At 48.2% G+C, this 24,869-nt stretch overlaps 1 protein-coding gene across 3 annotated transcripts in view; it reads left to right on the top strand.

The window, feature by feature from the left end:
* BDP1 (BDP1 general transcription factor IIIB subunit) overlaps positions 1-24,869 on the top strand; it is a 1,449,812-nt gene that overhangs the window by 876,649 nt on the left and 548,294 nt on the right. For all 3 annotated transcript variants that reach the window (XM_078675286.1, XM_078675285.1, XM_078675287.1), the window contains one exon: positions 6,697-6,910. In XM_078675286.1, coding sequence (XP_078531412.1) covers positions 6,697-6,910 — 214 coding nt within the window. The remainder of the gene's footprint in view (positions 1-6,696; positions 6,911-24,869) is intronic.

Raw genomic sequence — 24,869 nt, 5'->3', positions numbered from 1 at the left:
TCCACCCTAAGCGTGGAAGGGTATACTCAGATGTGAGTCCCTTGCTCATTGCACCATCAGGATTCAAGCAAGCCGGGCCGAAGACGGCCGTAATGCCAGAAACCGGTCCCCGGAAGCTTGTTTCCTTCCCAGTGTAAGAATTGGCTTTTGTAGTCTGGTCTGCCCTGTTCCCATGATGCACTGGGCCAGGGACAGACTAATTTGCATACAGCCAGGTTCTGAAACTGGGATGGTGCAATGAGCTAAAAAACGGTGTTGGATCTAGCCCTGATCTCTTGACTGGGTGAGAGTACTCTGCTTAATTCAGAGACTCTGTCCATCACCACCCCTTGTTGTAAATAATTTTGTCCACCCTAAGCGTGGAAGGGTATACTCAGATGTGAGTCCCTTGCTCATTGCACCATCAGGATTCAAGCAAGCCGGGCCGAAGACGGCTGTAATGCCAGAAACCGGTCCCCGGAAGCTTGTTTCCTTCTCAGTGTAAGAATTGGCTTTTGTAGTCTGGTCTGCCCTGTTCCCATGATGCACTGGGCCAGGGACAGACTAATTTGCATACAGCCAGGTTCTGAAACTGGGATGGTGCAATGAGCTAAAAAACGGTGTTGGATCTAGCCCTGATCTCTTGACTGGGTGAGAGTACTCTGCTTAATTCAGAGACTCTGTCCATCACCACCCCTTGTTGTAAATAATTTTGTCCACCCTAAGCGTGGAAGGGTATACTCAGATGTGAGTCCCTTGCTCATTGTACCATCAGGATTCAAGCAAGCCGGGCCGAAGACGGCTGTAATGCCAGAAACCGGTCCCCGGAAGCTTGTTTCCTTCCCAGTGTAAGAATTGGCTTTTGTAGTCTGGTCTGCCCTGTTCCCATGATGCACTGGGCCAGGGACAGACTAATTTGCATACAGCCAGGTTCTGAAACTGGGATGGTGCAATGAGCTAAAAAACGGTGTTGGATCTAGCCCTGATCTCTTGACTGGGTGAGAGTACTCTGCTTAATTCAGAGACTCTGTCCATCACCACCCCTTGTTGTAAATAATTTTGTCCACCCTAAGCGTGGAAGGGTATACTCAGATGTGAGTCCCTTGCTCATTGCACCATCAGGATTCAAGCAAGCCGGGCCGAAGACGGCTGTAATGCCAGAAACCGGTCCCCGGAAGCTTGTTTCCTTCCCAGTGTAAGAATTGGCTTTTGTAGTCTGGTCTGCCCTGTTCCCATGATGCACTGGGCCAGGGACAGACTAATTTGCATACAGCCAGGTTCTGAAACTGGGATGGTGCAATGAGCTAAAAAACGGTGTTGGATCTAGCCCTGATCTCTTGACTGGGTGAGAGTACTCTGCTTAGTTCAGAGACTCTGTCCATCACCACCCCTTGTTGTAAATAATTTTGTCCACCCTAAGCGTGGAAGGGTATACTCAGATGTGAGTCCCTTGCTCATTGCACCATCAGGATTCAAGCAAGCCGGGCCGAAGACGGCTGTAATGCCAGAAACCGGTCCCCGGAAGCTTGTTTCCTTCCCAGTGTAAGAATTGGCTTTTGTAGTCTGGTCTGCCCTGTTCCCATGATGCACTGGGCCAGGGACAGACTAATTTGCATACAGCCAGGTTCTGAAACTGGGATGGTGCAATGAGCTAAAAAACGGTGTTGGATCTAGCCCTGATCTCTTGACTGGGTGAGAGTACTCTGCTTAATTCAGAGACTCTGTCCATCACCACCCCTTGTTGTAAATAATTTTACCCTCCCCATACTGCCTTGCCGTGCACCGTCTGGTCAAAAATCTCAGCTCCCTGTCCGCCTCCTCCCTAAGCTCCATCATTAATGACAAGCGGTTGGCTTCCTTATCGCCTGATGGACTCTGTAAGAGCTCTCTATCAAGTGCAACAATGTCGTTTTCAACGCGCGTCAGTGTGGAGCGGATGTCTCTTAAAGCACCAACATGTTTGCCAATGCAGACCCCTCGAATATTTGCCTTGAACCCTTCCCAGAGAACCGCCCAAGACTCCACAGACCCAGTGTTAAGTTCAAAATATTCTTCAATGGCTTGTCGAACTTCTTCAGTGAAAACGGGGTCAGTCAGTGCTTTCCCGGGAAACCGCCACTGCCTCTCATATCCACCCTATCTAGGGATCATCAATTTAAGAACTATAGGAGAGTGGTCTGACAGCATGCGCGGGAGGGTGAGATGGCTCTCAACCCAACCAGCGACCCCTGGGGAAAGGGACCAGTAATCAATTCTGGTCCATGTATTATGACACCCAGAGTAGTGCGTATAGTCAGGGAGCTGTGGGTGAATCTGTGCCTCAATGTCGATTAGAGAGAAGTGTGTGCATATATCGAGCAGGACCGGACGGGATCTAGTTTTAATGTCAGGGGAGGAGGATGTGCTGTCCCTAGGGGGATTCATCAATAAATTAAAGTCCCCACCAATAATCAATAACCCAGGATCGAGTTTGAGGAGCTGCACCTGTAGGTCTTGGAAAAAAGAGGTTGTATCGACATTAGGACCATATATCCCTACCAATGTGATCTTGTATCCAATAAACCCCCCGTGATGATCAGGTAACGGCCCTCCTTGTCTGCAATGCTGTGGGATCGAGCAAATGGCACTCGCTTATGTATTATTATGGCTACCCCTCTAGAATATCTACTATAAGAAGAAAAGAACCGATGGTTACCCCAGCTTTGAGCAACCTGAGAGGAGTCAGAGGGGGCCAAATGTGTTTCCTGTAAAAAAGCAATATCGATCTTGTGTCGAGTGATGTAATTGAAAACCTGCCTACGCTTTTTAGTGTTATTCAGTCCCCGAACGTTCCAGGATAACAGTGAAAGCCCAGATGTCCCGAGCTGAAGGCCTAACTTGGCCATATGGGAAACAATATCAAAAATAGACTGGATAGTGCGTTATTACCGCTACTCCAACTCAATCTGCGTGCATATGAAGCAATGTAACAATCATCAGTGAAAAATGACAAGACAAAACCCGCCCGCCTCCCGCCACCCAGCCTCATGTCAACCCCCAAGAGGCAAACCCCGTAAACCCCTGTAGCGTTACATCGTAAAGTGTAGGACATTGACAGCATAAATGAACTATTTTCAGTTTAGAAAAAAACCGCTACGGTCAAACAATCAAAGGCATCCGCCATGGGGGGCAGCAACGCCACGTCGGTCAGGCAAACTTATATATCAGCTTATGAATGAGCACAACATTTTGCAAAGAGCATGTAGTCCAACAAAAAGGATTCAAAATTAGATAATGGGTGATCAGTCAGTCCCTGGGTCCGTGAACAGATCTGCGCTGGCCTGGGAATCGTCACGCACAGGAGAAGCAGGGCCAGGAGTGTTAACCGCGCCCGACCCTTGTTTCTTATAGTTCTGGCAAAACTCTTGTGCCTCCGTGGGGGTGTCGAAAATGTGAAACCTGCTGGCCACATCCACCTTCAGCCGTGCTGGGTATAGCATACCGTATTTGAGGCCCAAGTTTCTCAGCGCAGCCTTGACGCCGTTGTACTTACGTCTCGCCTCCTGCACTATGAGGGTGAAATCCGGGAAAAAGGATAAGGTACTGCCCTGCCACTGGATCTCTCCCTTCTCGCGCACCGCCCGAAGGGCGGCATCACGGTCTCGGAAATTCATAAGCCTTGCGATGATGGGGTGCGGCGGCAGGCCAGAGTGGGGGCCTAAAGATCTATGAGCTCGCTCCACCACAAACCCCTGTGTGAAGACTTCTCTGCCGAATAGATCCACGAGTAACTTTTCCACAAAGGTATCCATGCGTCCTGTCGATGTTGTCTCCTCCACGCCGAGGATGCGGATGTTGTTGCGTCGGATACTCGCTCCGAGGTCCTCGTTTTTAATGGCCACCTCCTTGAGGATCTTTTCAACTCGCTCCAGGCGCTTCAATGATTTCGATGCGCCATCCTCAATATCCGAGACTCTTGACTCCACCGCGTCAAGGCGTTGGTCATGAGCTTGCACCTTGGTCCCATGTCGGACAGCTTTTTCTCAAGGCTGTCAAATCTACTGTCCAGGGATTTAAAACTGGCCCTCATCTCGCTCATCATTTTGGTAACCAGAGTCGCGGCATCATCTCTGTCAACAGAACCACCGTCGCTCGTGGAGGAGCCAGGGGGGGAATCTGAGTTGACTATGGAGGCCTTGTCAAAGCTGACTTTGCGCTGGTTTGGATCCCTCTTCCCCATGGTGTGTGAGGGGAAATGGCAGGCAGCAGCAGGTGTGCACAAATGGCAGTTGCCAGATGACTAGCGCACGAGGTGCGAAGCAGGACCAGATAAATGATGCGCCAATGTCACAATCAAATCAACAACCTCGGCCCCAGAGACGAAAGTAGTCCGGAAAGCATAAAAGGAGCACTAGCGTTGAGGCAGGAGACAGTCAACTCCAAATCTCGAGGAAAATCCACCCTCCGATCAAAATCAGTTATGGCGCGGAAACACAGCGCCTCGGGCCCAGGGAGGTCACGTCAGACACAGAAATGGCGTTGTAATGTAGAGCGGAAGGCACGCCCCAGGCTGGCTCTCGGGCCGTTAGCACCGGACCCAATCACCAAATGGCCAGGGCGGGTGGCCCAGAGATATCTGAAGGCCGTGGTCTGTAGCGGGAATCTCTGGGCCGCAGGGCTCTGGCAGCCGGGATAATCGTGGGGGGTCCAGTGTCCAGGATAGAATCGCGGCTGTACAGGGGGCAATTGAGAAACGGCGGGGCCGCCACAAGTCAGAGGTGGCTCTCACCCCCGCAGGACCCGCCGCGCCCCGGCGAACCCGCTCAAAGCCCCCAGGCCCAACTGGGAGGAACGCAAATCGAGTCCCCGGCTCGGGACTGCGCAACAGGCCCACAAGCCGCGAGCGCATCCCAGAAGCCGGGACCCGAACGACCCAGCCCAGTGCGGGACAAGGGGGTAGAGGGGGCCCACCGAGCGCCACGGAGGGGCACAGCAGCCAGCAGGGGCCCTGCAGGCGCAAGACTCACCAGCCAGCCAGGCGCAGATGGATTCCCCAAGGGAGAAGGCTTCGCAGCCCTCGATCCCCTCTGCCGTTCTCGAACCACCCACCGCCTCCGAACCTCGCTCGAGCGCCGTAGGTCTGCCAGTCGGGTCAGCTGCAGGATGGAGAAAGATTGTTGGACTTAGGAATTGATTAATGCATGGTTAAATGCGTAATTGCAAGCCGGACCGACGGAGCTTCAGGCAAAGGCGGTCATCTTGGACGCCTCCGTGGCCACGCCCCGCCCTGGGCCTAGTTGTGGCTAAACGCGATGTAGCCAGGCGATGGGGGGCAGCTGAGGTTCCCACAAAACAAGAATTAAGAAAGGGGGTGGACCTATAAATGGTAGCAGAAAAGGTCTCCTACGAAACCAGGGGCTGCCCTCAAAATCTGAAACGTTTGGGGTTGCTGGATGAGTTATTATGGGTTTGACCTGATAGAAGCTACTCAAGACCCCCCTATAGAGGCAGGTGCAGGCCCAAATATACCCTCGGGACATGATGGTCGATCACTATGAGAGTGAAGCATTGTCAGGGTTCTTATGGTGGTGTATTGAAATATGAAGCAATGTCTCTTTTAATTGTCTCACTGACCTTATGTGGAATTACTGTTGCCTCTATAACATTGTAGATTATAAATGTTGTCTGCGTTTGTTACTATTACAATGGCACTGTGTTTGTTATGTAAACTGAAGAAAAAAAAGATATTTGGAAAAAAAAACAGGAGGCCCCAGACCTCCCTATCATGAGTCTGTAGTGGGGAATTAAGTATTGTGTAAACATGTGAAATTACCTAATGATTCTGCGAGATAACTCTTGAATTATGTAAGAAGAGTAATTCTCCATTTAACGCTATTTCTTAGTGCAAAAATGGACACAAGATTGCTTTTTATGATAAGAAATAGCACTAAATGCAACAGAACACGAATAGTGAGAGCAAGTGGCCGCTCACAAGTGCTAAATGTGCCTTTGGGTTCGGATTTTTCCCCCCTTATTACCCAAAGAGGAGTATTTGTGTAATTATTGAGCTTTTCCAAATGACTAAAATTACTCCAATTATTTTGGCGTAATTGAAATTCCACCCAGGCCTAGTATTTATATGCATTGAAAAAAATGGCAGCAGAATTTATAAATGAACTGTCTGTCTATTTAAAAAGGTAAACCTATGTGATGCGTTCGCAACCCTCCCCCCCACCCCCTTCTGATAGCATTTCCATCAAAACGGATCCCCTACTGCATTCCTATCCCTCCGACAGCTGGTTCTTACAGTGGACTTTTCACCATTGCCCTAGCGCCTTGAGACCCTCACGGGTGAGTAGCGCGCTATATAAATGTTCTGATTGATTGATTGATCATTGTAGACCAATAATATATATTTAAGTTTCAGCCGTTTATGATGTTTCTTCCTTGCTGCTACTGTAGCATTAGTTGGTCCCTACTCCCCTCTCATTTGGCCAATTCATAGTATGCTTTACAGCAATATGTTGTTGAAGTATCCACAATACATTTCACTGTCTACTACAAAATATACAAAGTGCTTGGCTTGTGATGTGTGTACACGTGCAAGATGATGCTTTATTACTTCATGATGAAGTAAAGAGTTCTTAAAAAATTCACTTGTCTTCCAGTTAATTCAGACCATCTTTGCCCATTGTAAATTAAACATTGCTTTATTTTCATTTTTTCCTTTTCTACCAGTTCCACCAGTAAGCTCCCTTCTCATGAGGATAAAAAAAAAGATGTTTTAAGTCCCACGCAGCAAGTAAGAGGACGACTTCTTAGGCCGAGGCCAAACCTCATCAGAGCCCCTGGCAGAAAAGTGACTCAACGTGTTTCATTTGAAGACACACATGCAGTGCAAGTTCCTTTGGCTTCAGCACAACAAATCACATCGGTCAGCACCTCGCCTGTGGTATGCTCAATTTTACATTTTAACTGCTCTTGTAACTATGCCTCTTCTTGTCAGCAGTTTCGTGAAAATAATCATCCTCTTTTCTTTATCTCTGATTTAGCTAATATTTTCTGTCCTTTGTATACATTTCAGTCCCACTTACTTTTTGGACACAGCTGTGCAATGCACATGTATCCATATTATTATTATTATTATTATAATTGCATTTATTGAGCGCGCAGCTACCCGGAGGTTTCCCGGCGCTAGTGAGCAAACAAAAGGTAAGGTAAGCTGAGAAGGATTAAGCACACATTTTAACAATTAAAAAGCCAGGTCTTGATTCCCCTGCGGAATTTAAGATAGCAGATTTCGGATCGCAGGGGATGAGGCATGGAGTTCCATAGAGAAGGTGCTAGCAGCGCAAACGAGCGACCGCCCATTTTGGCTCTGTTAAAGCGCGGGATTTGAAACTTATTTTGCGTAGAGGATCTCAGAGTGCGGGTAGGGACATAATCCTGCACCAAGGAGGACAAGTATTTCGGGGCTTTGCCAGTTTTGATATGATGCATTATACAGAGAGCTTTAAATTTCACTCTGCTCTCAATGCGCAGCCAGTGCAGTTTGCGCAGATGAACGGCGACCGAGGACCTGGCAGGCAGATTACAGATGAGGCGAACTGCCATGTTCTGAACTACCTGTAATTTCTTGGTGACCTCCTTGCAGGCACCCAGAAGAAGAATGTTCCCGTAGTCCATCCATGAAGTGACAAGGGCCTGGACTACGGTCCTCAGGGTGTCAGCTGGAAGCATCCACGTGATTTTTCTCAGCCACCTTACGATGGTAGTACAGGTGGCTGAGACTTTTACCACCTGTTGCTTCATTGACAACTGGTTGTCGAGGAGGACCCCAAGATTACGAGCTGTAGCTGAAGGGGTAGGAGTAGGGCCCATCTGCTGAGGCCAGTGTTGCGGGCCCCAGAGCGATGGGTCAGGACCAAATAGAAGCAGCTCCGTTTTGTCACCGTTTAGTTTTAATTTATGTGTATGCATCCAGTTGGAGATTTGTTTCAAACCGGACTGCAGAGAAGACGTAGGCAGATGTTTATTTGTTGATAGAGAGTAGACGATTTGAGTATCGTCTGCATAAGAATAAATCGTGAGACCTGCTTGCTCAGCCAGGAAAGCTAGAGGTCTCACATAAAGATTAAAGAAAAGGGGGCTAAGGATAGAACCCTGGGGAACACCATGAGTGGAAGCATAGATGGAAGAGACAGAAGTTGAAGAGAAAACTTGAAAAGTGCGATCAGAAAAAAAACTGGCAATCCAGGCCAGGGCAGAGCCGTCAATGCCCACAGATTTCAAGGTGGACAAAAGGATGGAATGGGAGACAGTGTCAAATGCGGCACTCAAATCTAACAGAATGAGTGCCACTGTCTCCCCATTGTCCACCTGTCTTCTGATGGTCTCTGACACTCCCAGAAGAGTGGTGTCAGTGGAGAAGCCGGCCCTGAACCCGGATTGAGAGCAGTGAAGGAAATTAGAGGATTCAACATAAGAAGTAAGAAGAGAATTGACGTGCTTTTCAAGAATTTTAGAGTAGCATGAGAGCAGAGAAATAGGCCGGAAGTTAGAGGGATTATTTGGGTCCGCATTGACCTTTTTTATCAATCCATACAACAATGGTGGTAGCTTCTGAGGCACATAGAACAGGCACAATTGTGGTGAAAACTTGATTCATATTCTGTTGATTAGGAGAGATCTTTTAGCTAAGAATATTCGTATAAGTCACCCACATTGCTGGATCAGCAGCTCTCAGTTGAAGTGTGGTCTGGAAGCAGAGTGGGGGTGGGGGGAGTGTTCTTTTGCTTTTAGCACACTTCCTTCCCCGGCAGAACTCTGATAGAGAACCGCTGTATTAGCTGGCAACAGGTTTTACGCACGATCATCCTTACGAAACTCGAGAGCTAAGTTTGCTATTAAATGATATGACCAAAATCGTAGTGTAGTGCTTAGAAATAGCTAGATCTTGCTACGATGCTAGGAACTTTATAACTATGTCAGAAAAATGTCATTTTTTTGGCTGCTTATGACATGCATAATTGCTTTTATAATTTCAAGCTGTTTGGTTACTATGCCCATTTTAAGTAGTAGAATAAGACTAAAAATATACGTTTTCAACAAATCCCTGTTGCTGCTAGTACTAGGCTGGAATGTGTTCAAGAATGAAAGGTTATTAGGATTACCACTATGTCCATGAAACTTGAGTAGGACTGTCAAGTAACCTGACAACACTGCTTATGCGTGATTGCTAAGTGGGTTTGTGAATGGACTGTGGTGTCCAATTGTATTTCTTCCTCAGCGTAGTGCATTGGACTGAGCTCTTGCACTCGAGGGTTAGACATCCCACCCCTGCAGATCTAGGAAATCCCAACATTTTATTGTTATCTCCATGTTGGGGCTGGACATTACTTAATTTTAGTCCTATGACTCCTAAAGATGACATTATATAAACAATGTATGCATGATAATCACTAAAAGGCTAAAAAGCATATGGGTCATAATAAAACTTTATATTTTTTAAAGCATATGTATTTATGATGAATACTAGATGCAAGCATAACTGCATATAAAACATGATCATAAAATATATATTGTGCATATTAAAAGCTGTGTTTTGATGAGAAAATCAGGCATTGTATTGGGTGTATAATTAATGCAGCCGAGAACAAAATATAACAAGCATTTACAATGCAATGGTCTCGGCATTGTTAAAGTTAGAGCTTTTGGCATTGCTCATGACATTATTTTTATTTATGTTTTTGTTTTTAAAACATATAAATAAATGGTATTGTTATTTACAATGCCAATAGCTTAATCTCTAGCAAATGCGAGACCTATTGCATTTGCACCCACACACAGAGCCACACACAAAGCTACCCACACACACATACAGATCCACCCACACAGAGCTACCCACACAGAGCCACCCACAGTCACCAACACAGAGTCATTCACATAGAGCCACCCACACAGAGCCACCTAAACACACACACACACACACACAGAGCCACCCTCACACAGACAGAGCCACCCTCATACAGACAGAGCCACCCACACATAGAGCCATCTACAAAAAAAGCTACCCACACAGAGCCACACACACACACACACACACACAACCACACACACACAACCACACACACAGAGCTCCCCACACACACAGAGCCACACACACACTGAGCCACACACACACACACAGAGCCACACACACACAGAGCCCCCCCCACACACACACAGAGCCCCACACACACAGAGCCCCCCCCACACACACACAGAGCCCCACACACACACATACACAGCCCCACACACACACACAGAGCCCCCCACACACACACAGAGAACCCCACACACACACAGAGCCCCACACACACACACAGAGCCCCACACACACAGAGAGAGGCCCACACACACAGAGCCCCCCCCACACACACACACAGAACCCCCCGCACACACACAGCCCCACACACACAGAGCCCCCCCCACACACACAAAGCCCCACACACACAAAGCCCCACACACACACACACAGAGCCCCCCCACACACACAGCCACACACACACAGCCACACACACACACAGCCACACACACACACAGCCACACACACACTCATACACACACACACACACACACACACACACAGAGCCACACACACACACAGTCATGCATATACATAAAGGTTTACGGAAAATACGATTTCCTCTTCTATTCCTCAATGCCAATTGGTCTCGCCATCTGGATGAGGTGTGCGTTTTTTTACCATAAATAATGATATCAGTACTATTTCTATATGTTACAATTGTGTGTAATAAAAGCTATTTGATTACTTTTTTATTTATTTATTTATTCTCACTGCAAACATTTGAAAGCATCAAAACAATATCTGTTGTATGTTTGTTTTCAGTTTAAATATCACCCAAAGAAATAAAAAAACACCCATGCCAAAAAGTTTGCAACCAATGAACCAACTTTTAGTTTAGATAACGTTTTCATTGGCTTTATTTTAAGGTATTTGTATCTTTCGAAATGCCATTGGTGCAAGAATTTTGTGACGTAAAACATTCGAAATGGAAGCCCTCTAATTAACAGTAACAATACAGTTTTTTACACATATGCATGCTATTTGCAAACACTTGTTAAGTAGTTACTTGTGGCTCCAACAAGATGGACGTCAAGCCATGCAGCTACTTTGAAGTTATTTGGTTTCTTTGTGCCCGTCAAGCATACGATTTCAAGAAGAGCTGTGAAGTACTTGGGTGCGGCTTTAACACCAAGCGATTCTGCCACAGCTTTCCTAGACCAATCACACAGCATGTCGGAAGATAAAGCCTTCAATTGCATTCATGTCCCTAAGCAGCTGCGGGTGAGAGCTACATAGGCAAAGTATGGAGAGAAAAAACGGGGGCAGGCTCATAAACGTAATGAGTAAATATGGACTCTGTGCATATAGTGTGCGCTATAATACTAGGTGCAGCAGAGAAGGGCCCTACACTGAGGATCGCGTTCTCTGCTATTGTTCTAACAAGGCTTCTGTACACTAATATTAACATTGGGCCAAAATACACTGAATTGCTTTAAGCCTAATATTTAAAGGGCAGTGCAGTTGCTAAGTTTAGCGCTCGTATTGGCCTTACTTAAAAATAAACAATACTGGCTCTTCAAGGTATCAGAGGAAGAGAGCAGCTTGGGAAGGGTTACAAAAGGAATAAATGAAGGATTCTTTAGAGTTCCGTGTTGGGAAGGGGAAACACATTTTGTCACGTCAGTAAAAAAATTGGCGCCGCTTAACCCTTTAACTGCTGATTCCAGTTGTAAATATATGGAGTCCGCTTACTTAAATTTTTACGCTACTGAGTTTAATCTGCGTATTGTGATGACCCCAGTTTTCCACTTACTCAAATACATTTGAGCGTTTCTTAAGATTGCTCAGGGACACATGACTGACAACTGTCTCGGGGCTCCGTGTGAAGTAAGTAGCTGCGGCTCTAGGAACACGGACACAAAGCCACGGATCTACTTTGAAGTTATTTGTTTTTTGGTACATTTGAAGCACACGACTTTAAGAACACCTGTGAAGCCCGCGTTTTCCAAACAGCAGAACCGGTTCCATAGTTGCATTGCCGAGGTCTGAATCACATTTATACTAAGTGATAAGGGAGTTAGCAGAAGTTATACCTGGGTTAATCTCGAACAAAAATACACCTATATATGTTATGGCCATATCCATTAAAATCACACATACTAAACAAAAGCAAATTCCCCATGCTTACTAAAACAAATGTTTTCTTGTAGAATATAACCAGGGCTCATAAAAAGCGCGCTTATGCCTGAGGATCTAATTAAATTAAGAGAAAGTGCAAAAACACACACACACACTTACACGGGTAAAAACCTAGCATATTACAGTGCAGAACTATAATAAACCATGGCGAGCAATGTGATAAGTGGGCGTTGTTTGTTAGTTAGCTCCGTATATGCCATACCCGTTTACCTCACCCATAAATGAATAGCGCTGTCTAATTTTTAAACATAATTCCAGTTTGTGCCCAAAGAAATATGCTATCCAAGCTACTTTTCATGCCAAACACCAGAATTAACCCCTTCGTGTCATTGCTGAGCTTTAAATCGCATTTAGGCTGAATAAGAAGGGAGTCGGCGGCAGTGACACAAAATCCAGTCCTGTCCATCTGTTTGTGCGTAGCTTTGGATGCGCTTTCATTTTCAAAGGGTGTCACACGGAGTAGCGCTGCGCATTAAAAACAATATCGAGCACTTTGCTACTTAGATGGTAACAGCGCAGCCTCCTTAATCCTTATAAATTAGCATCAGCTACATTGGTGACATTTAAATCAATCAATAAATCATGCCATTTGTATAGCGCACTACTCACCCGGGAGGGTCTCAAGGCGCTTGGGGGGAGGGGTATGCTACTGCTCGAACAGCCAGGTCTTGAGTTGTTTCCTGAAGGCGAGATGGTCCTGTGTCAGCCGAAGGTGGATGGGGAGGGAGTTCCAAGTCTTGGCAGCCAGGTAAGAGAAGGATCTTCCTCCGGCGGTGGCTCTTCGGATGCGTGGTACGGCTGCGAGGGCAAGGCTGGTGGACCGTAGCTGGCGGGTGGGCGTGTGGAAGGTCAGGCGGTCGTTGAGGTACTTGGGGCCCAGGTCGTGGAGAGACTTGTGTGCGTGGGTGAGGAGCCGGAACGTGATCCTCTTGTCGACGGGGAGCCAGTGCAGGTTCCTCAGGTGGCTGGAGATGTGGCTGCGTCGGGGGACATCCAGGATGAGTCGGGCGGAGGCGTTCTGGATGCGCTGGAGTCTTTTCTGTAGCTTGGCTGTGGTTCCGCCATAGAGGGCGTTTCCGTAGTCCAGTCGGCTGGTGACGAGTGCCTGGGTGACAGTCTTCCTGGTCTCGGTCGGGATCCAGCGGAAGATCTTGCGAAGCATACGCAGGGTGTTAAAGCACGATGAGGAGACGGCGTTGACTTGTCTGGTCATCGAGAGGGAGGGGTCCAGGATGAAGCCCAGGTTGCGTGCGTGGTCGGTTGGCTTGGGTGCGGTGCCCAGGGCTGGGGGTCACCAGGAGTCGTCCCAGGCGGAGGGCGAAGATCCCAGGATGAGGACTTCCGTCTTGTCCGAGTTCAGTTTCAGGCGGCTGTCCTTCATCCACTCGGCGACGTCTTTCATCCCTTCGTGTAGGCAGGTTCTGGCGGTGTCGGGGTCTCTGGTGAGGGAGAGGATCAGCTGGGTGTCGTCGGCGTAAGAGATGATGTTGAGGTTGTGCTGGCGTGCGATAGCTGCGAGAGGTTTCATGTAGATGTTGAAGAGGGTGGGGCTGAGTGAAGATCCTTGCGGGACGCCGCAGATGACTTCGGTGGCCTCGGAGCGAAACGGGGGGAGGCGGACTCTTTGTGTTCTTCCGGCGAGGAACGAGATGATCCACTCCAGTGCCTTCTCTTGGATACCGATGTTGCTGAGGCGCTGGACTAGGGTGCGGTGGCAGACCGTGTCGAACGCAGCGGAGAGGTCCAGGAGGATGAGGGCCACTGTTTCCCCCTTGTCGAGCAGGGTCCGGATGTCGTCGGTGGCTGCGATGAGGGCGGTCTCGGTGCTGTGGTTGGCTCTGAAGCCGGACTGCGAGGGGTCGAGGGATCTGTTCGTCTCGAGGAAGGCGGTCAGCTGTCTGTTGACGATCTTCTAGATGACTTTAGCAGGAAAAGGGAGGAGCGAGATGGGGCGGAAGTTTTTGAGATCGGTGGGGTCCGCTGTAGGTTTCTTCAGGAGGGCGCTGATCTCGGCGTGCCTCCAGCTCTCCGGGAAGGTGGCGGTGTTGAAGGAGGCGTTGATGATGTTCCGGAGTTGGGGTGCGATGGTGGAGTCGGCCTTGTTGAAGACGTGGTGTGGGCAGGGGTCGGTTGTTGATCCGGAGTGGATGGTGTTCATCGTACGGGCTGTGTCTTCGGTGGTCACCGTGGTCCAGGTGCGAAGGGTGGCGGTGGGGGGCGTTGGTTTGACGGTTGGGTGCGTGGGTGGGGCGCCGAAGCTGTTGTGGATGTCGGCGATCTTGCGGTGGAAGAACGAGGCGAGGGAGTCGCAGAGGTCTTGTGACGGAGTGATGTCGTTGGTGCCGGTGTTGGGGTTGGAGAACTCCTTGACGATAGTGAAGAGCTCTTTGCTGTCGTGGGCGTTGTTGTCCAGTCGTTCCTTCAGGGATTTCTTCTTGGTGGTGCGGATGAGCTGGTGGTGCTTGCGGGTAGCGTGTTTGAGGGCGGTCATGTTGTCGGTGGTCCGGTCGAGGAGCCAGGCTTTCTCGAGGGTGCGGCAGGTCTTCTTGGAGTCCTTGAGGTCGTCGGTGAACCAGGATGCCTTCTTGCTTCTGGGTCTGCTGGGAGGGTTCTTTAGTGGCGCGAGGTCGTCGGCGCAGGCGGTCAGCCACTGTGTGAAGTTGCGGGCTGCTTCGTTGGGGTCCGTTGTGTTGGCGGGTGGGCTCTGGCTGAGGGAGGTGGTGAGCTGGTCTGCGGTGATCTTGCTCAAATTCCTGTGAGGTACCTGTTGCGGGTGGTGGTGGGTCGTGGATCTTTTGAAGCTGAAGTGGACGCAGCTGTGGTCGGTCCAGTGGAGTCCGGTGGCGTGGCTGAAGGTGATGTACTTGCTGGAAGAGAAGACGGGATCAAGCGTGTGGCCGGCGTAGTGGGTGGGGGTGTTGACCAGTTGCTTGAGTCCGAGGTTGGTGAGGTTTTTCAGCAGGGCGGTGGTGTTGCGGTCCTTGTTGTTCTCCAGGTGGAAGTTGAGGTCCCCGAGGAGGATGTAATCGGTGGAGGGGAGGGCGTGCGGGCTGATGAAGTCTGTGATGTCTTCGCTGAATTGTGTGCGTGGTCCCGGGGGTCTGTAGACGAGGGTGCCTCTGAGGGTCGTCTTAGGGTCGGTGTGAATCTGGAAGTGGAGAAGTTCGGCTGCGGCGGAGGAGTCGTTGGCGTTGGTCGTGATGCGGATGGTGTTCCTGTGGACGATGGCGATGCCACCTCCGGTCTGGTTGATGCGGTCCCTCCTGATGATCTTGTACCCGTCCGGGATGGCGATGGCGATGTCGGGTGCAGAGGAGGCGTTCATCCAGGTTTCCGTGAGGAAGGCGACGTCCGGTGATGTAGCGTCGAGGAGGTTCCAGAGTTCCACGGCGTGTCTGTGGACGGAGCGGGTGTTGATCAGGATGCACTTGAGGTGGTTGCTGCTGGTGTTTGTCTTGACGGGTGCGGGGCAGGTTCGGAGGCAGGTGAACTTGCAGGTGCAGCAGGTGAAGGGTCCGTGGGTGCGTCTCGGGGTGGCTCGGCAGCAGGCGTGGGTCCGGCCGGCATTGAGTGCGTTGAGAGTGGCGGCGTCGTAGGTCAGTCGGGTCGTCTTGCCTCGGCGGGGAGGGCCAGGGGTCCTGGCGCTGGGCGCGGGCCAGGCGCGGACGGGCGCAGACGGGCTTACCTTTGGCGCTCCCGCTGCGCGGTCGCTCTGGGGGCGTCATAAGTAAGGAGCCGGGAGGGAGGAGCAGCTGGGTGGCGGGAGCGGGTCGGCGAATGGAATCACAGGGGGGCGGGGCCGCAGGGAGGCAGCGGCGGGGAATTCCAAGAAGCAGCGGGAAATTCCCAGGAGCAGCGGGAAATTCCCAGGAACAGCGGGAAATTCCCAGGAGCAGCGGGCAGCGAACGAAGGAATCTGCAGGCAGGAGGCGGCAAAGGCAGGCAGGAGCGGCAGCAGTGAGTGGGGCGACGAAGCCCTGTGGAGGGCTGAGCGGTCATATTAATATATTAATATGTGTCTATGTGTGAAACCCGGGGCTATTGCATCAAATAAAATAGACAGTATTTTTATTTATACAGCTAAACCACAAATAGCCATACAATACTACATACCAAGCATACACAGGTATTAAAAGACGAGGCCTACACTTATCTCACAATAAATCTTTAACACAACATTTATAACACAGCACCAAATGAAGCTAACCTCTGCAAAATATTTGTAAACAAACGTCGAGAAAAGTGATAAAACCCACGTCCAAGCTCCACTTCCAAAGAGAACACAAGAAATTTTATGGTGGACCAAAAGGATACTATAAAAGTTGCGCTTATCTCCAGGAAGCGCAATAAAGATGTGCATCTGTGCTCAAGGAAGCATGCCATGCAAGCTACTTTGCATAACGTATCACATGTTTACACGCATAGGGCAATGGAGTACACCATTATATAGCATACACTTGTTTTCTTACATTTACATGTTTTGTTTTTTATTAATTTTCACGCAGACAAACTGCTTATTTCAAACTAAAGAACCCTACGGCATAGCGCTTCGCTAGCAGTGCTTCCCATTTTACTTGTAAATATGAAAGGCTGTAAATACGTAAATCAGCTGTCTCTGCTGTAAAAATAAACAGATCACATTGGCGTGTTCGCCATGCACAAACATAGCTGTACTGAAAATGAATGTTATACCACAGGGTGTGGACATATGTTGTCCAGATGCCAAACATTTCAAAACACAAGGGCAGGAGGTGAAAATACTGTAGTCTAAGTAACTAAACGGTGTGCAGCGCCAATAGAGCCTGCGTTTCCCAGCGTTCCATATAAACCTTCGAAGCCAAAGGCCGTCGACTCGACCAAATCGAGATCTACTGATGAAAAAGGAAAAAAGGCTGTCGACGAAGGCAAAAGGGCTACGCCCAAGGTGGTCGTCAAACCGAAAGTGAACCCTAAAGGAGACCAGCCGAAAGCAGCGCATGGGCATCCTCTCCATCCGCTGATTGTTTTTTTCCGCCATTGGGTTCGGATGCACTTTCCAGCACTCCAAGTTCGGAATCGAAATAAACTTTTCAAAAAGGCCAAAAGGCCTTCGGATTCGTCGGTATTGTTTTCCATCGGTACCGAAAAGGTTTATTCACAATTTGCTTGCACTCCGGTCGTCGAATCGGGCCGTTAGGCCTTCTCGACGCCACGTGGACCGACGGTCGATGGAACGCAGTCCATTCAAATACTGCCCGCAGTGCAACTCCAAGTTCCCGCACACAGATAAGCATCCCGTGTGCAACAAATGCTTATCGCCAGATCATAATGAAGATAATTGCCTAGCTTGTGCCCAATTCCGGTCCAAAAAGACGATCCGGATTCGGCGGGCAGCAAGGCAAGAAATGCAGAGGTCGGCACCGGAGCCCGAGAATATCTTCGACGATGAGGAAGAACTAGTTGACGCCGAAGACTCGGATCAAGAGGAAGATCAATACTCCGAGCACGACTCTCAATATTATATAGACGAGGAAGAACACATCGTCGATGTCGAAGAATACGACCAAGACATCGTTGCTGTCGAAGACGACTCCGATGACAACGGGGGGCGAACCGTGAGTACACCGCCCCACACAGATACTACACCAATATCAGAGACTCAGGTCGAGGCATCGCCAGCAGGCCTTAGCCAAGATCTAAATACCGGTTCTATAGCCCCGCAATACCGCCCGGCTAAGAACATACAAAAAGAGCCTTCTGAGACACGTAATACAAGGCCGGTTCTATCGAAACCGAAACTCATCGACACGACAGTCTTCGGACCGAACGTCGTCGAACCGAAGGTGATAAACACAAAGGGCACCGAGCCGAGGCCCAGCGTTCCATATAAACCTTCGAAGCCAAAGGCCGTCGACTCGACCAAATCGAGTTCTACTGCCGAAAAAGGAAAAAAGGCTGTCGACGAAGGCAAAAGGGATACGCCCAAGGCGGTCGTCGAACCGAAAGTGAAACCTAAAGGAGACCAGCCTAAAGCAGTCGAGTCGAAGCCCATCGATCCGAAGAAGGGCATCGAGCCAAAGCCTCAGGCTCCGAGGACACCTCTATCATCACCCAAGCCTGGAAAGGTTATCGAACTGAAAAAACCCATCGGAACGAAACAATAGGTGCAACCTGTGAAAGACGTCGGACCGACAAAACCAGTCGGACAGACACTAAAGCCTCACAAACAGATCCAGGCACCAAAAGCGGTCGACCCGATCAAAGGCATCGAACCGAAGAAGATCATACCTAAAGCTACGGCGCCAAGGCAAAAGACTGTGGAAGAGGAGATCCTCCATCCAGACCCCTCCACAGAAGATCAGTCCAAACTATATATTGACCCAAATACTGGGAAAGTGACTGTTTATACAAGGAAGAAAAGACCAGTGCCTGCTGAAGACTTTTCTAAAATTCCACTCAAAAAGAAAAGATACTGTGCAACCTCTCCTATTCTTTTCCAACCTATCTCTCCAGCTATGCCTACTACTCCATATGCACCATACTCACCTGCACGCTCTGACTACAACCCAGATGAAGAACATGACGCAGATGTGGGTTTTGGATATCCACAAAACCCATATGTAGACCCCACCTCACAGCCATGGGGGGGGAGGTGACCCAGACAATGATGGGGCTCTACCCATTACAGTCCCAAATGTATTCCCAGCTAAGCCATCACCTACAGAAGACACAGTGGCTTTCAATTCATTAGTAGATAGAGTAGAGCTCTACCATAATGTAGACATGCATTCAGATGCCATAGAAGATTTTCTGTTTGATACGCTGGCAACATCAGAAAAAAGTGTCAAAACGCTCCCCATGTTAAAAGGCGTCTTAAAGCACGCAAATGACATATTCAAAGACACTGCTAGGGCACGTGTCATCAACCCTAGAATTGAGAAGAAGTATAGGGCTGCACCAGTAGACCCTACTTACATCAGGGGACAGCTGCCTTTAGACTCATTAGTGGTCTCCAACGCACGAAAGCGTGCTAATTCACAGACTACTGGAGAGGCTCCTCCTCCTAACAAAGAGTCCAAGATTTTAGAAGCATCAGGCAAGAGAGTGGCAGCTCAAGCAGAAAACTTATGGAGAATTGCCAATACTCAGGCCCTGCTGGCTAGATATGACAGAGCGCTCTATGACAGTTTAGAAGGACTTCTCCAACACTTACCTGAGCCTTTCAGGGAGCAGGCGGAGGAACTTATACAGGAGGGAAAGCTCATCACCAATGCCTCCATTAAGTGTGCCTAGACGCGGCAGATACAGCTGCCAGATCCATCAACACAAGCGTACTGCTTAGGAGACACGCATGGCTTCGCATATCTAGATTTAAAAGTGAAGTACAGGCCACAATTCTTAACCAGCCAATAAATCCAGATTTTTTGTTTGGTCGAGCAGTTGACTCAATTCTGGACAAAATCAAAAAGGACACAGAGACTGCAAAGTCCATGGGAGCTCTTCAGTCCCAACAACACAGAGGCTCCTTTCTTCACTCCACCTATAGAGGAGGAGCGCGAGGTAACACGTCGCAGCAATTTTCCACATACAAAAGTAATACGCAATCCACATACAATAAAAACACAAACAGGGGTGGATACAGAGGAAATAATAACAAGGGCAGAGGTCGTGGAGGCAATGCCAATAGATCCTCCACTAACACCAAACAGTGACTTCTTGGCACTACCCCCAGATCATATAACACCAGTCGGGGGAAGACTACAACAGTTCCTGCCAGTCTGGTTAAACATCACTACAGACAAGTGGGTCAGGCAAATTATCCAACATGGCTATTGCCTAGAACTCACATCAACACCACCCCACCCGTACACCGTCCAATGTCAAAAGAACATATAACATTATTGCAGCAAGAGGTCATCAGCATGTTGCAAAAGGGGGCCAAAGAACCAGTCCCACTCGAACATCAAGGAACAGGAGTATACTCACTATACTTCCTCATTCCCAAAAAGGACGGTTCTCTCAGACCAATATTGGACCTCAGGCCCCTCAACCTGTACATTTTATCAGAGCATTTTCACATGCTCACTCTGCAACAAGTCTTACCACTGCTGCAGCAGGGAGACTTCCTAGCAACTCTAGACCTCAAAGACGCATACTTACATATACCAATACACCCTGCTCACAGAAAGTATCTGAGGTTTACTATCCAAGGACAACACTACCAGTTCAAAGTCCTACCATTCGGTGTAACAACAGCTCCACGGGTGTTCACCAAATACCTAGCAACAGTGGCGGCGCATCTCAGGAGACAACACATATCGGCCCAGCAATGTGCCAGCCACACGTCAAAGACCATTCATCTCCTGCACAGTGTAGGCTTCTCGCTGAATTACCCAAAGTCACACCTGCAACCCTCCCACGTCCAACAATACCTGGGAGCAACAGTAGATACACTAGCAGCGAAGGCATATCCAAACGCAGCACGGATCAACAGCATGCAAACGTAGATCCAAAGGTTCAAAACACAACACTCCTTGCCAGCTCGAGTGTTTATGCAACTAATAGGCATGATGGCCTCGTGCATATTCATAGTCCCTCATGCCAGACTACACATGCGTCCGCTACAGGAGTGCCTAGCACGGCAGTGGAACCAGGCTCAGGGCCAATTAAAAGACCTAGTGTTGGTGACCAGTCGGGCATACAGCTCTCTGCATTGGTGGAATCTACAAAACCTTTGCAAAGGACGACTGTTCCAGGAGCCTATCCCACAAATCGTAATGACGGCGGACGCATCCCTGCTAGGATGGGGAGCCCATGTCCTGCATTACACAGTCCAAGGTCTATGGACAATACAACAAAAAAAAGATGCACATCAATCTACTAGAGTTGATGGTGGTCTTTCTAGCACTAAAAGCATTCAAAAAACACTTATGCAACAAAACTGTGTTGATCCGGACGGACAACATGACAGCTATGTATTATATTCAGAAACAGGGAGGAACACATTCCCCACAGCTATCGCATCTAGCTCAAAGTGTGTGGAAATGGGCCATTCAAAGGAACATGTTCCTCATGGCGGAACACCTCCCAGGCAAGGACAATCAAAGAGCCGACCTGCTCAGCAGGCACAGTCAACAGATACACGAATGGGAAATTCACCCCAATGTGCTCCAACCATTCTTCCGGAAGTGGGGACAGCCGGAAATAGATCTGTTTGCCACAAGCGAAAACGCAAAATGCCAGTACTTGACGCCAGGTTCCCACATCCGCAGTCGCAGGGCAATGCGATATGGATGAACTGGTCAGGCAGATTTGCGTACGCTTTTCCCCGAGCTCCATTAATACCGCTAGTGGCACGCAAAATGCGCCAACATTCACTAACGCTAATCCTGGTTGCTCCCACATGGGCGAGGCAACCATGATAGACAACGTTCCTAGAACTGTCAGTGGTGCCTCATCAAAGACTGCGACTCACACCCAGTCTTCTAACTCAGAGCCATGGAGAAATCCAACACCCAGATCCGCAACAGATGAACCTGGTGATCTGGCTCCTGAAATCCTAGAGTTTGGATACCTAAACTTGCCTCCAGACTGCATGAATATTATCAAAGAGGCAAGAAAAACCACTACCAGGGCATGTTATGCAGTGAAGTGGAAACATTTCGTCATTTACTGCAGTAACAACGACATAAACCCATTAGATGCTTCTACACAAAACATCATTTGCTATCTCTTGCACCTACAACGTTGCAATTTAGCCTATTCATCCATCAGGATACATTTAGCTGCGCTCGCAGCTTATCTCCAAAACAGGCAACACCTTTCACTGTTTAGAGTGCCAGCAATTAAAGCATTTATGGAAGGACTTAAACGAGTAATTCCTCCAACACACCCACCTTCACCAGTCTGGAATCTAAACATCGTTTTAACCAGACTCATGGGACCACCTTTTGAGCCACTACACTCATGCGAAATACAGTTTCTTACTTGGAAGGTGGCTTCCTTATTGCCATTACTTCACTTAGAAGAGTCAGTGAGCTGCAAGCCCTAACTATTCAAGAGCCATACATTCAAGTACAAGCAAATAGAGTAGTTCTCAGAACAAACCCTAAATTCATGCCAAAAGTGGTATCCCATTTTCATATAAATCAGACAATAGAACTGCCGGTGTTCTTTCAAAATCCACAGACAGTAGCTGAAAGGGCCTTGCATACGCTAGATGCCAAGAGAGCTCTGCTATACTATATAGATAGGGGAGATACTGCTATACATTCTATGCACAGATATGAATTCAGCAGCCCACATGCCTCGAACGGAATATGCTACTTACCAGTATGCATCTGTTCTTGGCATGTAGGGCTGCTGACATTCATATCGCCCACCCCCCTCCCCAAGGCCTGTCGCAGCTGTAGCATTCACTCTTTTGCATGGACATCTCTTACTGTACTATACTCCATCTCTGCCACAATGGCAAAAAACAATCTGAGGATGGAGAGGATGCCCATGCGCACTGTAGTCTGTAAGCATATTCCTTATGCTAAATCAGAGGGGATTTGGCGGCAGCGATACCAAATCCAGTTCTATCCACCTCTGTGCGCGTAGCTTTGTGTCCGTGCACATCATACACAGTACAAAAAACCAATCACCCCGTGCTAACAAAATAAATATGTTTTGGGTAATGTAAATAGTGCTGATAAAAAGCGCGGCTATAGCTACGGGCCAATCGGTAATAAGTAAAACTGCAAAAACACACACACTGTTTTACGGGTAAAAACCTAACATTTTAAAGAGTGAATCTGTAATAAACCACGGCTTGGAATGTAATAAGCGGGCACAGTTTGTTAGTTAGCTATGTTTATTACCTCAGACATAAGTGTATAGCACTGCTTAATTTGTAAAAATAACTCCTGTCTGTGCCCAAGAAAATATGCTTGTTCTTAAAAAAAACACCCGATGCCAAGCAGCAGCCGCGCTGAATACGTCACACAACGAGTGTCTGCTTACAGTTTTAAAGGCGTGTAAGGCACTCGTCTTTCTGTGTTTTTACGAAAAACACAGACCCAGGAACAGAACGAGACACACCAGGAGGAAGAGACACAGGGAGAATAGATACGGAGATGAAGGGGTATTAAACATAGAAAGGCAGATAGGGACAGAGACACTCGAAGTCAGGAACACTGTGACAGACAGAACGTGGAACAAAGGGAAAAAGCAAAGGAAATACATTGAATACCGGCAGACAGGGGCGGAGACACGAACATAGGCAGGGACAGAAGGCGTAAAGAAAGCACTTACCCTCGGTAGGTCCGGCAGGAAAAAGGACCATGCCACAACACCAACCATCTTTCTCCGAGGCCAAGAAGAAATGCCTCGGAGAAAGCACAGTAATTTTCGGATTCGGGGGCGTGTAAAATTCCAGCCAATGGGAAGAGGAGAGAAAGAAAACAAGAAAAAAGCGAAAAAAGACACCCCCAAATCCGAAAAAGACGAGTTATCAAGGTCTCTGGGAATAACGCTGGACAAGAATCTGAACATGCAGGAGCATATCAGCTCTGCCTCCAAAGGAGGGAACTTCCACCTAAACATTTTATTAAAAATAAGACCCTTCCTACCCCCGGAAGACCTCAAGTCCGCTGCTCAAGCTCTAGTGGTTCCCAGGTTTAACTATGGGAGTGCAACACTTTACGGCCTACCCAACTCTGCTGCTAGGCTCATTACTGGATCTAAAAGAAATAATCACATCATTCCTGACCTGAAATACATAACCTGGCTTCCATATGAGGTAGTGATTCATTAGAAAATTGCCTGCATGACCCATAAAGCCCTCCACTTCAACACTTTAAGATATCTAGCACAGAAACTAGAGCTATCTTGTGGCACCAGAGCATCTAGAGGCCCTCCTACTCAAACCACCAAAATATCATTAAAAGAAAACATATAACTGAGTTTTCTTAGGTATGGCCCTGAGAATATGGAATTAATGCACTTCCTCCTGAAATCAGAATGAACCCCTCAGCTGCCTCATTCAAGAAAGAAGTAAAACAAATGCTGATGAACAAATTTCTGCCGAAGAACGCATGAACTATGCTCCAGGACATGTTTGTCAATCTGGGACCTGCGGTGTGTCTCTAGGGGATTCTCCCACACCATGCCCCTCCTTGATGATGATTTTATTTTTATTCATGTTGCCTTGAATATTGTAAAGCGTTCTGATACAGGCGAGGGTGATGTTTGTGCTATTTAAAGCTTTATATATAAATAGTTTCCTGGGTACTTTGTAGCAACATCTGAGGAGGTGTGAAAGGAATGGTCAATGCAGTGATTTGGAACAACTCCAACAACTGGTGTAGCGGATGGGTAAACACTTTGGAACAGATCCTGTAATTCCATTTTGAGGTGGTACTATAGCTTTGTTCTTCATTTCCGTAGCTGTAGACGATTCGAGTTTTGTGAACAGCCCATCATATTGAGCATATTTCCCAATTGGTAGGTGCATTGCTCTACAGTGGATTTGATGACACTTCAGTGGTCTCACAATTTTTTTACATTGATGGATGCAATGGGGGCGTCTCCGGAGGCAGCTTCAGGGTGTTTTCATTCATGCAGCTCATGCACCAAAAGACCGTGTCCCTTACAGAGCATTCATTTTATGAACATATATAGT

The sequence above is a fragment of the Lissotriton helveticus genome, chromosome 2_1 (genome assembly GCF_964261635.1).
Source record: "Lissotriton helveticus chromosome 2_1, aLisHel1.1, whole genome shotgun sequence".
Lineage (NCBI taxonomy): Eukaryota > Metazoa > Chordata > Amphibia > Caudata > Salamandridae > Lissotriton > Lissotriton helveticus.
This window is presented reverse-complemented; position numbering and strand designations above follow the sequence as displayed.